Source organism: Littorina saxatilis, linkage group LG7, assembly GCF_037325665.1.
Source record: "Littorina saxatilis isolate snail1 linkage group LG7, US_GU_Lsax_2.0, whole genome shotgun sequence".
NCBI lineage: Eukaryota > Metazoa > Mollusca > Gastropoda > Littorinimorpha > Littorinidae > Littorina > Littorina saxatilis.
Window position 1 is genome coordinate 50,592,834 of NC_090251.1, and position 14,351 is coordinate 50,607,184.

At 47.7% G+C, this 14,351-nt stretch overlaps 1 protein-coding gene across 1 annotated transcript; it reads right to left on the reverse strand.

Annotated features, from left to right (window-relative positions):
* Positions 1-7,020: 7,020 nt before the first annotated feature.
* On the reverse strand, positions 7,021-13,194 carry LOC138971721 (zinc finger protein 678-like). The gene is made up of 2 exons (XM_070344508.1): positions 13,138-13,194; positions 7,021-11,784 (listed from the first exon to the last, which is right to left on the reverse strand). Exon 2 carries the CDS (start codon positions 11,749-11,751, stop codon positions 9,805-9,807), a length of 1,947 nt encoding a protein of 648 aa, XP_070200609.1. The 5' UTR covers positions 11,752-11,784; positions 13,138-13,194; the 3' UTR covers positions 7,021-9,804.
* Between the last annotated feature and the right edge of the window lie 1,157 nt (positions 13,195-14,351).

The window sequence follows — 14,351 nt, forward strand, 5'->3', positions numbered from 1 at the left end:
TGTGGAAAAGAAGACTTTTGGTAAGTGAAATAAAGGTGATGGATCCAGTCAGATACAAATAAGACAACAAGAAAAGAATTGGAAATCTGCAGGGAATAGTAGGGAGAGTTTTCTTGGAAGGAAATATAGGTGAAAGGACTGGTAAGGCAGAAATAAGACAAAAGAAGAGAAGTAAAGGGGTGGGGTAGCTCTGAGGAAACACTCCCGCCGCGTGAAGGCGACCCCATGGGAAATGAGTTACCTGACCATCCCTCCACCTGGTCACATACCAAAAATGAACCACTTCATACTCTCTGTTTGTTTGTTTGTTTGTTTGTTTGTTTATTTGTTGCTTAACGTCCAGCCGACTACGCAGAGCCATATCAGGACGAGGAAGGGGGAGATGAAGGGGGCCACTTGTCAAGCGATTCCTGTTTACAAATGCACTAACCCATTACTTGTGTCCCAGCAGGCTTTAGTAAAACTAAATTAATACCTACTGGAAGATTACCAGTTTCCAGTATGTTAAAATAGGCTTAACCTATCTACTGCTGGACTTACATCAGAACACTAACAGATTAAACTATATACATGAATCGCGAGACAAGCGGCAAGAGAAGAGATTTTTGGAAAAAATACAGGTGAATGAGCAAGAAGGCAGAAAAAAGAAAAGAATTCATGAAGAAAAAGAGAGCATGACAGGAATACTCTCTGTTCAGTGATTGTTAAAAGAATTAATTTCATAAAAGGCACTCGGTCAGGTGCCCTTTTCAAAAATTAATGACAAGATTCCAACTCACCAGACACGGACCTGTGAGAGTGACGTGAACTCATTTCACAAGGCAGATTGGGCTTTTAACTACCAGTACAAGAACAGACATGTATACATACACAATTCAGTATACATATGATGGTGTATCAAAAAGTTCTAAGCTTACCCTAGAAACAAAGACAGTAACTTATATTTTATAATGTATAGGTTCTGCGCGAAGTTAGAATCCGGTTCCATTCTAGAATGGACCGGGTCCAAGTTGGAATTCTAACCCTGCGCAAGTACAGGGGTGCCATTCTAGAATGGTACCCTTGTTGCTGGTCCATTCTAGAATCGGCCGTGCGCAAGGTTGGAATTTGGGTCCAAGTTGGAATAGTCATTTCAGTTGGACTATCACACAGCCAAAGCCACAAATGTGGATTTTCTGTTTGTTTTTGTTTTTTGTGTGTTTGGTTGGGGTTTTTTTCTCGGGTTTTTTACACTTTACTCAAAGACATCGTGAATTGGGATTGTGATGTTCTGAAAGTGATTACGATTTTGAGAGACACTCAGCACTGATCGCTACGAACGGAAATTTCCGGACTGACAGTGTTTTGCCGATCTTGCTTGTAACTTTTAATCTTATTCATATACATGAAGTTGGTCTTCTGAATTGTGAAGATAAAGTCTTTAGCTTTGTATCGATATATAATCGAAAATTTCAAAACTAAATTTTCATTTAATTAATATACTTACTCAACTCACATAAATGGCATTAACTTCAGTTCATTGCTAAGATATTGAAGTAGTACTCGACCCTGGTAAGGGGGGAAGTAACTCCCAAAGAAAACAAAGTCCGTAGTCAAGGACGGGAGTCACCTCCCCTACCGGTAACCCGCGCATGCGCGGTCCTACTACCGGCCGTCATTCCCCCACGGAAACACACACCTGTAACACATATAATGTTAGCGGGGATGGATGGGAGGGTATAAACGATGTGAGTTGAGTAAGTATATTAATTAAATGAAAATTTAGTTTTGAAATTTTCGATTCAATCACATATTCTTACCTCAACTCACATAAATGGCAGATTGCACATAAAGGCGGTGGGATACTCACATTAATCTCTTGGAAGTATCTGGCCTGCGGCAACCATAGCTGGGAGGCAGTTGGTACCGTCCGGATGAGTGCTGGCAATGCCCCGGAGGTAGTAGCTGAGGAAGACATCATGAGTCGTCCAGTATGCAGCTTTGAGGACGTCTGACATCCTTCCAGACTTGAGGACAGCTAAGGAAGTTGCCCACGCTCAAGCCTCGTGCGTACGAGGTGATCGAGGAGGAAGGACTGACTGCCCCCCCCCCCTTTTGTGTCTGCCACCACTGATAAGCATGCCTTATAAGTGTGGAAGACCATCTGGAAAGCGTGGTTTTTGCAAAGTCTTTATTTCGGGCTGAAATGATCGAAATAAACAACAACTTCGGAGCTGATGCTCGAAACGGAGCGGTGCGCGACAAGTAAGCCTTAAGCGCGCGTACCGGACAGTTAGAAAGATCCGGATCGCCGGGGGCTAAAAATGTCCCGGAGAGGCCGAATGGAAATGATCGGTGAAAGTTGACCAGGTTTTTGATTCTTGGCGAGAAAATCGGGACGGACACGCAGTGAAACCGAGCCGTCTCTTTCGAAAGTGATATCCCGGTCTAGGCCTGAGAGGCCGTGGATCTCACTGCCCCTCCGCGCGGAAGCGAGCAGTATGAGCATGAGAGTTTTGCGCGTAAGGTCAGAGAGACTAGCGTCTTGTAAAGGTTCAAAAGCACTAGAACGGAGAAATTCGAGTACTAGAAGAACGTCCCAAGCCGGGACAGAAGTTCTCTCCGTTGCAGAACTGAGGGCCGCGCCCTTTAGCACACTCGCGATAACTCCCCCGAGGGAGATGGAGCGTCCAAGTTGCTTAAAAGTAACAGAGATGGCTGAGCGGCGAGCGCGCAAAGCGGACGCGGCGCATCCCCGAGCGGAGAGCCATGCCAGATGGTTTGCGACCTGCATTGATCGCAGGGCGACCGGGACAACATTGTTAGCCGCAAACCATCGAGTCCAAGCCAGCCAGTGTGACTAGTAGACAGAGGAGGTGGCCTGTGAGCCTTCTGGCCTAAGTCCAAAAGCGAAAACGGAGGCGCCTGAGCACCCCAGTGATCTCCGAACCCTCTCCAGGCGTGAGGATCCAGGCCCTCGGGGCGATTGTGCAGAGTCCCCGTTCTGGGCTGGAAAAGGTCCCCTCGCCGGCGGCCGAGCGGGATTGGCGGGCCGCTGGCGAGCCGCATGGGGTCCGGAAACTAATGCTGACTGGGCCAGCGCGGTGCCACGAGAAGGAGATGAAGCCGCTCTAAGTCGGCTTTAGGCTGAACCCTTCCGATGAGTGGAGTGGGAGGGAAGGCGTAAGCCTCTAGCCCTGTCCAGCTGATCGTCATCGCGTCGATCTGCCAAGCTTCCGGGCCCGGAAACAGACACAACGATCGGGAGGCGGCGTGAAAATCTCGTGGCGAAAAGGACGACCATCGGACGCTCTACCTGCGCCCAAAGAAGGAGGAGCGCCTGATGGGTGATGGTCCACACCGTGTGGAGGATCTGGAAGGAACGGCTGATGACGTCGGCAAGGACGTTCAGGCAGCCGGGCAGATAGCGAGCCGAGATCAGGATCTAAGAAAGAGTCTCGCATGCTCGGCTGGACCACAGCCGAGATCGGGACCCGCCCTGTTTGTTGGAATAAGCAGAGACCGCCGTGTTGTCGTAAAGAAACAACACATGGGTGCCCTGGAAAGCGGAGAGAAAGTGATGAAAACCCAGAAAGACCGCCTCGAGCTCGAGGCGAATGTTGTGCCATAGACCGCTGCTCTTGTGACCACCGACCGGAAGTCGTGTGCGTGTCCAAGTGAGCCCCGCAGCCCTTCTGTGCTGCGCCCGCAAAGAGATGCGTGTAAGGAGGAGGAAGCGCTATGGGCACTCCCTGCAGAAGCCAAGGAGTGTTCATCCACTGAGGCGTGGTCTGCTGCAACCAGACCCCGAAACGGAACTGAGACGTCCCAGCCGTGTGACGTCGGATTCCAGACTGAACTGAGCGCCGCCTGAAAAGGGCGCGCCTGCAGTTTGAATAAACGACGTTGAGTGGGACGGACTGCCCACTCCCGTGAATCGAACACCATGCCTTGGTGCAACACCCCGGGGACGACCAAAATTCTGCCGTAAAGTCCCAAGAAGGGGTGGCCGAGAAACTCCTCTATAGCCTGCTTCCGCAGAAAGAGAAGGATTTCCGCCTGTAAAGACTCCTGAGCGTCTGGGCTGACCGGAAACCGGAAGTTGGCCGGCGCCCTGGACGAAGGGGCTTTGCCTTCCTGCCAAGGAAGGCGGAACCCCGATCGAATCACCCCCATGCTCCATAGGCTGCTTGTCCGAGACAGCCAAGCTGGAAGAACCCGGAAGAGGCTGCCTGCTACCAAAAGGGTAGAGGCTGGGGGGGTGACTGGATCGGGGGTGGCTCATTGGGGGTTGGGCTTGCGCCCAGACCCCCGCTTCCCGAAGGAAGGTTTACGCTGGTAAGGACGGGACCGTGACCCACCCCTACCTGCGCGAGACGACTGCTGCCCAGAAGAGCTGTCTGGCGCTGACGCAGAACTCCGTGGTTTGTTGCTGTGCTGCTTAAGAGCGAGTTCCGTCAGTTGCACCACATGTTGGTCACGAGTTTCCTCAGTTTGCTGCCGAAGGGCATCCAAAGAGCGTGACCCCAGCAATGCACCCTCTGAAAAGGGAGAGACTCTCAAAGAGTCTATGGTGGCCTTATCCGTCAGGCGAGAGCCGTTAAGAAAAGCCTCGCGCCTCCAGAACACCACCTGAGAGTAGAGCCGAGCAGCAAGCGTCATCTGACTGTCAGTGACCTTCGCAAGCGCCGCCAGGAGCATGGCAGCATCAGCCTCAATAGCATCGTCACGAAACCTAAAAGGCTCGATGGACGAAGCGATGGCTCTCGTGAGAGACCGGATGAGCGTTTCCGCTAAAGAGGTCAGTTCAAGGGAAGAACGCCCGCTTTCCTCCAGCCCGAGTAGACTCTGTTCCGTACAAACGGAAGTCCTATCTCGGCTATAACCATCCTGCCGCAAGCGAGCCAGTTCCGGAGTCACCGGAAGTGGAGCTGTGGGCAGCGAAAAAGAGGAGAGAAGAGAATGTGGCCTGCTAGGCAGCCGCGATCTTCTTGAGTTGGCTGGGAGGCCGCCGCCTGCCTGAGCCGAGGTTAACCAAGGCTGGGCAGAAGGGGGGGCTTCCCCATGAGCAGCCAAAAGAGGGTAGGGTGTGTTAGCGTCCGCCAACACCTGAGCCATCACAAACGGGACGGAAGGAGATTCCATGAAACGGAACTTCGCCCTCGTGTCCCCCGCGCCCGCAAAGTCTGCTAAAGCAGAAGGAGGGGGTGCGACAACAGTAGAGTCGGCGGAGACACCCTCAGGGAAGTACCGTGAGGTTATCTCCGCAGCCAACTCCAGAGTAGGGCCCAGCTTATTGGGAATCCGTAAGGGGGTAACGGATTCGGAACGATCCTCATCCCCTTCCTGTTCCTCTGCAAAACCTTCCTGATCCCCATCGAAAGGAGGGTCCGGCAAACCGGAAACCCACCCATCCACGGAAGAGGAAGTGGCTAACGTCGGTTGAACAGTAGACGGAAGCGCCGCAAACTGTCCACCAACAGCACCGCCGACAACCGGAACCGCCGCGGCGGAACCGGAAGTCAGGGCCGGATGTCGATGCGTGACCAGGGACGGGATAGCAGGGACACTGCCACCGGAACCGCTAGCCCGCTGTCCTCCACCGGAAGTGCCTGCCACAGCACAACCGGAAGTCGAGGACGACAACCCGCGGGTAGGCCCGACCGGAAGCCCCGAGGGGAAACCAGAGGAGCCTACCCCCTGCGAGCTCGAAACAGGAACGGCGGCAGCCGAACCAAGAGCTACAGGACGATGACCGCCGACAGAATCTTGCAGGCCAGAGCTGGACAAGCAAGACGCTGCTGCCTGTCCCCCAGAGGCCGGGACAGCCGAAACTGATCCCAGGGGGGCAAGCTGGCGCGCTTCGCCGCTCCCTAGCGCACCCGCCACGTGATGGACGGTGTACTGCCGGGGAGGAGCCGTCTGTGAACCCGAAGGAGACGCAAGAGCGTAACCAGGGAACGCAGGCAAGTGTGAGCCCCCAAAAAGATGGGGACTCCCACAAACGCCGCCCAACGCCGAAGCGCTAGAACCGGGCGGCGCTATGGACGCGAACCCCCCTGAAAAGGCAGGGGGATCCGCTACCGAACCGGAAAAATCCGGTCCGAGATCAGCCGAAGTGATCGTCGCTGAAGGCCGCAGCCTAGAAAGTGAAGCCACCCCCCCCACGCCAGGCGGGAGGGGAGCGACAGGCCTTTCCGCAGAATGCAAGGCAACCAAATCATGCTTCAAAGTAGCAAACATTGCCAAGATTTCTTCCCGAGACACGGACTCGCTAGGCCGAGGCGCCTGCGAGCGCGAGAGAGGAGAAGTAGCGCGTTCCTGCGTAAGAAAAACCGGTGACGGTGACGTGGAGTCAATCAAAACCCGTTCTGCCTTCTTAGTCACCGGGTCAGTAACCAGAACTAAAGACGTAGCCTGTGACGAAGTTACAGAGGCACGCGTCTTTGATTTAGACTTAGACTTGTCCTTATCTTTCTCTTTCCCCGGTGAAGAGAGCAGAGAAACAAGATTGCCCTTGCTTTTAGAGCTTTTGTCCGCCATTTGCAATTTCGAACACGCGCACGTGGAGACGAATTACAACAGCGAAATACTCAAACAAACGCAACGCGCAGTGAAGAGAAGTGAAACGATCTTACCTAAAGATAGCAACGCAAATACCAGGGTCAAATGGCCTTCCACAAAAGGCCAAGGCAAAAAAGATGCCGGAGTACCACAACACGTCTGTGCTCGAGTGTTGAAGTGGGTGGAATGCCGGCCGGTAGTAGGACCGCGCATGCGCGGGTTACCGGTAGGGGAGGTGACTCCCGTCCTTGACTACGGACTTTGTTTTCTTTGGGAGTTACTTCCCCCCTTACCAGGGTCGAGTACTACTTCAATATCTTAGCAATGAACTGAAGTTAATGCCATTTATGTGAGTTGAGGTAAGAATATGTGATTGAATATGACTATATAGTTTGAGCGAGGGAAAGGCTTTTTTTTTTTTTTTTTTTAACTAGCTTTAACGTCCTATTAGGCACGTGCCGCTTAAGAGCGGTGCTGCTTTGACCACAACACTCGCAGCCATAGCAAACCCCTCGTTATGAGCGCCGACCACAACGAAAGCAATTGGCTGCAGTGGGCCCCACGAAAATCGGCAAAGGCGAGGCTAGTTTCTGTAGAAAATCGTCTCTGTTTTCTCCAAAATGACATATCATCCCATAACTGGCGTTTGTATTTCGACATAAGGTCTTGTGGCATCTAATCATCGATTTCATTCTTTCATTTGATTCATTTGTGAACGCTGAGCTTCGAGTATTTATGCTTTTCAGGGAAAATTTTTGAAAATTCTGACTTTCCACAGTTATTACGGAAAATCAAGCTTGTCAATCAAGATGCTGTGAATTGGAATGTCATTACTAATCATTAGTTGACCTCTGGTTCAAGTGGTGTCATCTTGCTACACGGTTGAATTGCAATTCGTCAATCTCTGCCGTCACTGGGCACTGAGAACGTCAGGAGCCTGTATTTTTTTCAAGGGCAATTAGAGGTTATTTGAAAGTATGACATGGTATAATGTTGTGATTTTGGAGAGAAAAATTAATTGACTGTCATTGCAATGAGGCTTGGTCAGAAATAAAGGGTATTCACTGATTTTAAGCTACAATTCAGTTGCTTGGAAATGACAGACCTCCAATCCATTTGTAAATCAAGTGAACTCTCTTGAATGATTGGTACTTCCTCTACAAATAAATGTGCACCAGGATATAATTCTTGGAACTTTGTTCTTTTGTGTAGTAGTAATGCAGGGTTGTAGGAGTTTGAAACGTGGGCATATCACAGTTTGGAAGGTAGGGATTCTGATAGATTAAATAAAAACTGTCAAACTTTTAGGCATGGAATTCCCCTTTGAGAGTATTTGTTGTGGTAATACTACTACTATGAATTGCTTTCAATGTTTTCCCATAATATTATAAAACCAGACAAAAGTTGTTGTTGATTTCTGTTTTTGTTAATGTCAACTTTTTTTAAACCTGTGACAACAGCTCTATAACTCACTGTGTCCTTCTGTTGGTCTGTCTGTCGGTTAGTCGGTCTGACCGTCTGTCTGTCTGTCTGTCAAAAAAATTGTCAAAAAACCGGACATTTCCGAGAGGGAGACAGCGCTGACATTGCAAGCGGCCGCAACCGGCTCTCATCACAAAAACAACTGCCCTGCAAACATTACCGCCCTGATAGTCCCCCTTGCTATGGTCTGCCTTTGTTTATTGCGTACTCAGGAGTGTCAACTTTCTTGACATGACATGACATCGCAAGATCGCCAAAGGATTTTTTTCAGGGGTAGACAAATCAGCCCCATTTTATCAAAGGGAAGGTGCAGGTGGAGATAATTCAAGGGAAGACAACTCTGTCTTACCTACAAACATTACGGCCCCCTTTATTCACTCTCGCGATGCTTCACGCATGTACCATTCTAGAATGGCACCTCTGTACTTGCGCAGGGTTGGAATTCCAACCTGGACCCGGTCCATTCTAGAATGGTACCGGATTCTAACCTCGCGCAGAACATATATAATCTGTCAACTATAAGTATATAAGATAAAGCAAACAATTTGAAATACTTGTTTGCATTTGAGGCTGTTAAAAAGTTATTAGGGGTGCAGCCAAAATCAAAATGAACGCAAATGCTGTGATCAAGTATCAGCATAGAAAGGGTGCGACACCCAAGACAGTTCATTAAGTCATCCAGAAAACACTTAATAAGGACTCTTTGTTCTATTCCACCATATATAGCAAAAATGGGCTGCTGGACTGAGAAAAACAAAGCTTAGGTAACAGAATTCAACTGTTTCCTGAAAATACGGATGGATTATTTCATGCAAAAGGTTATATAGTCCAAGAGTCTGTCTGTCTCTAGTCTTGGTAAAGACACACTACAATTCCTAGCTTGCATCATAGACCAAATAGCCTGGACCGCCAACTCGTCACGTGACCCTTCGAGGTTACGACGCTCGACTTTCACAGGGGCGCTTAGCGTCCGGTTTGAAAGACAGTGAAAAGAAAGCACGCTCCAGTTATTTGTGACAATGGGAGGTGACAATGAACTGGATTTTCCAAAACTCCAAACTAAACTTAACAAAACTCATCGAAAAACATGTTCCCATTCAACTTTAGCTGAGTTTATTTTAGCATTTTCAGAACTTACCTCGGCAACTTCGTCCATGTTTACAATCGAAACCGGATATGACATCCCCCTGATTTCTGAAAGGCCAAGAAGAGCGGGGTAGTAGTTGCGCTGAGAAGGATAGCACGCTTTTCTGTACCTCTCTTCGTTCCTAAATGCGAGGGGCCGCTACCTCGTAATAGAGAGAAAGAGCGGAGAGAGAGCTAGTTGGCGGTCCAGTATAAATGGTCTATGCTTGCATGTACTGATGTAGTGTGTGTACTGTGCATGCCTTCTTTTTTTGACACTGTGTGCTTCGACCATGTATTCCTTTTAGACAACTTTCCGCTGTTTTTAATCTTAGACGTTGAAAAGAATTATTATATTATATCGCTGTGCAATGTTCCCTGAACCAAGAAAGAATTAAACGCATCATCACACAACGAGAAAAGGAGAGAGAGGGAGACACTTGACACTTGAGAAAAAGCAAAGAAAGAGCAAGTCTGGGCACACAAAAATCCTGAGACAATGAATAGAAACCCATGACTAATTCAAAATCGAACTGAACACATGACATTTGCAAAGTGTAAAGTGAAGAAAAGCCTTCATCAGTTCATGTGGTCAATGTCCCAATGTGAATGTGTTGTTATTATAAAGCAGCATGGAATCAATGTCAACTGTTGTTATTCATCTTTTTCATTGAAACCTAAAGCTGGAGAGTTAGAAGACCGACAGTACTGGTGCGTGTGTTTCGTGTGGTACATCAAACTAGTCGAACTTCTGTAGGTGTTGGAACACATTTTGCAAGGATAGAGTCTCAGGTCTGTGTGTGTAAGAGCATGCCGCTGCAAGCTATGTGCAAAGTAAAACTTCATACCACAGTGAACGCATGTGTGTTTTTTTACACCAAAATGACGGATTTTGTGCTGGCTCAACCCTGGGCGGGAACTGAAGCTCTTCTGACAAATGTTGCACTTAAAGGGTTTGCTCTTGAAGTGTCGGGCATTTTGATGGTGCCTTAGTGTAGCCATCCTGCCAAAGGACTGTCCACAAACTTCACATGTACATGTATTAGGGTTTTCACTGTGGATCTTCATATGCTTTTCATATGTCATTTTGGTTTTCAGCTTGCGCCCACAGATATGGCACTCCTTTGGTTGGCAGAAGTGCCGGTAAACATCATTTTTTGATTTGAAAAAAGTTCCACAGGTTGTACACAGACGCGGTGAGGCCTGCTTTGGTCTTGGTTTTTCCACCCATATATTGTGAACTATCCTTTCATGATCGCGAACATAGCGAGAGTACTTGAACAAAGCTCCACAATGTTTACATGGGAAAGGTCCGTAGCCCTCATCGTCACCAGCGGCTTGTTCCTGCTTTCGTGTCGGAATTTCCGCTTTATGTTTTCTTCGTTTATGACATGTGAGATAACGAGCAGCTGTGTACCCAGCTCCACACATATCACACTTAAAAGGTCTGTCAGTGTCACATATATCTGTCTCACACTCATCTTTCTTGTTTTTGGGGGTGCGCTTTTTCTCATGAACTATTCGTTTATGATCTGTGACATAGCGAGCGAGTCTAAAACGAGCTCCACATAAATCACAGTAGAAAGGCCTGTCTGCTTCTTTTTGCTTCTTCTCCTCTTCACTAAGGCCACACTTCTTCTTTGACTTTGGGCGCAATTTTTGGTGAACATGGCGCTTGTGGTCTGAGATGTAACGAGCAACTTTGAAACGGGCTCCACAGATATCACAGGCAAAAGGTTTCAAGGTGCTATTCTGGCTACCTTGCTTACCTCCAGAATCACTTGCTAAGTTTGAGCAAACAACTTGAGTCAGCTCAGCCTGTTTTTTTGCTGAACAGTTTTCAACATCATTTTCAGTCTTAACATCCAGTGCAACCTCCACCTCTTCCTGAGCATCTGTGTCTTCATCAGACACGACCTCGGACTTGACTTCTTGCTGACAGTGCTTGGTGTTTTCCACCACTGCGTCTGTCTGCAGGCTAGTTGTTTGAGCCTTCTTCGTCAAACTATCATCACTGAGGGGCGGAAGTGTTCCCGCAGTTCTGGCACCACCGCTTGACACGGGTACCTCTGCTTCCACCATCTTGCGCAGCAGAGAGACTTTGCCTGCTTTAATGCCATCCGTACTCAAGTTGTCCAGCATGGTGTGATCTGTACCAGTGCTGACAACTGCTCCCGAGTCTTGAGGAAGATGTTGGGCAGCAGCAACCAGCGGATGTTTTGAAGCATCTTGCTGACAGGTCTGGATCAGCTGCACTCCAGTGACGTCAGCGGTGCTGGTGGGCGCCCGTATCACCATCATAGTGTGGGTCCTGACATGAACGATCAGCTGTGGGTTGTCGTCGTAGCTGACTTTGCAGTAACCACACTGGTATGGCTTGGTGAGGGAATGTCTGTGGACATGGGAGACCAGCTCCACGTTGATGTCAAAGGTCACGCTGCACAGACCACACTGAAACGGCTTCTGGTCCTTCTGTCCAGGCAGCCAACTGAAGGGGGAATCACCCTGTGATGGGATGGAAGAACTGGGTGACTGCCCCTGCTGCTGTTCCATGCTGACCGTCTCCTTAACCTGGCTTGACTCTGGGGACGCTGAAGACATGGCCTTGACCAACGCTCTGTGTGATGACGAAACCTTACACAGAATCAAAAACAGATAATGAGACACAACTGCATGACAAAACACAATACAATTCAAAGAAGTTTCAATCACTACCAGACATATTTTTCCTTAGAGTTACTGGAACTGACAACTCCAGGTGCATGGAGCCTCAGGGAGCTATCCGTTTGAAGAAATACCAAGTTTCATTCACTTTCATGCACAAAGTCAAAAACTGCAAATTGTTTACAGATTAATTTTGGACTGCCTCCGGGCAGGAATGAGTCGCCCTCGACCAGGCACTCATCAAGTCCAGTACATGTCATGGAAGTAATTATGTCAAAAGCCTACATGGAAATCTATTACTACAGTATTAGTATTAGTCTCGGCGAGAGGGAAATTTCTTTCTGTTTTGGGTACTTTACGTCAAGACCTTGTGTGTGATAGGAAATGTTAATTTCATTTTGGTGCTCAATCTGTCAATTGACAATTTTCCTAAATAACTCTGTCGGGTTTGCATGGGGTTTGGGATAGTGACTGTTTCTTGCAAAACTTGGTACAAACATTTCAGGGGCCAGTCACTAGCGAGGGGTGTGAAGGAAACATGTGAAAACATGCATGTGTTTCCTTCACACCCCTCGCTAGTGATTGGCCCCTCCTATGTTTGTATGAGGTTTTGCAAGAAAAGGTCACTCTTACACAACCCATACAAACCTGACGGAGTTATTTCCGAAAATTGTCTATCAATTTCTTTCCTTTGAGTTTGATATCACTATCATGCGGTGACAACTGAAATATATAGCCTACACACTGTATCTGTATCTGTCTGTTACGCTGCACTTGTAGAACAAGTCATCCAGATATCTGGCATTGTTGCAGCGGAGTGGGGGGTGCGCAGCTAGTTCTTTATCATCGTCTGGCTACTGCCAGCGCCGACTTGAAGCTCTCGGCCGATGCTGAGGTTACAGTTTCTTCATCTAATTGGTTCCAGGCCACTACAGTCTTTGGGAAAAACGAATGTCTGTATTGCTCAGTATTACAGCGTGGCACAGTGAAGCATCTGGCCCCTCCAGATAAAAAAAAATATTTAAAAAAATCAAAAAACAGAAGTCAATCATGGTAATGGATAGATCTGCCTGCAGAGCTTCAACACTAATTCTTGTTTTCGCTGCAAATTCTTTAAAAAAATCAAGTAAAAGAACGAATGTCAATGAAATTGAAATCAGTCGGTGAAGACAGAAACATTTTCCCTTCGCCTGTGCGTTGATGGAAATTGGAATCGTCTGCGACTGCGGGTGTGCAAGACAAGAGGAAGTCATGCGTTGCAAGAACATCGTACAGAATCAAATGACCTGAGAGAAATACTCTGAATATGGACATAAATATTACCTTAATTGCAAATTAAATATCAAAACAGCTCATTGTGTTCTGTCGACTGCACTGTTGGAACTCTTTGATGTTAAAAACAAAAATAACGGAAACATCTTTTTACCGGATTCGACTGGTCATACACATACCCTCAGCATTCACATAAAATGTACAGATTTGTCACGTTATAGCTTCAAGATGTGTTACTCCTTATACAATTTTTTGGTACATGGAGGGTGACTTTTGTTAAACAAACAAAAGAAACAAGTTTGGTTCCTGCCACAAATGTCAATATGTAAATTCAACAATAACACCAAAATATCAAGAATAATTATACAAACTCACCCAATACATTTTTAAGAGTCCCAAAGGCAATTATTTCGTTTTGATATGTGCAATCCTTGCTGAATAAACTCCTTTAATGTTTCATTCATAGAGAATACTTTGCACGTTATTCAGACATTTTAGCAGGAATTAACTAATGCTGACTCTTGATAAATACCTGTTTTTAAATACCGATTCACACACACACACACACACACACACGCAGGGATCAGCTCGTTACTCCCCCAGCTCGTTACTCACCCTGGGACTGGGTGGCCAAGTGGTAACGCACTTGCGCTCGGAAGCGAGAGGTTGCGAGTTCGACCCTGTCCGGGGTCAGGGTGTTAGCAATTTTCTCCCCCCTTTCCTAACCTAGGTGGTGGGTTCAAGTGCTAGTCTTTCGGATGAGACGAAAAACCGAGGTCCCTTCGTGTACACTACATTGGGGTGTGCACGTTAAAGATCCCACGATTGACAAAAGGGTCTTTCCTGGCAAAATTGTATAGGCATAGATAAAAATGTCCACCAAAATACCCGTGTGACTTGGAATAATAGGCCGTATAAGGTAGGATATGCACCGAAATGGCTGCGATCTGCTGGTCGATGTGAATGCGTGATGTATTGTGTAAAAAAATTCCATCTCACACGGCATAAATAGATCCCTGCGCCTTGAGTCCGAGTCTGGAGATACGCGCGCGATATAAGACTTCATATAACATAACAAGCCGGGTGGATGGCCCCAAAGGGTTTAAAATCGTGATCGTGATTGGCGTTTTTTGACCTTTCTGTGACCGTGATTGCCGAAATTTTCATTTCTGTGATCGTGATGGGACTTTGCCCGTGATCCGTGATGACAAAAAAAGAGTCAAGTCTCGTGATCGTGATTTGTTTTCGTGATCGTGATGGGCATT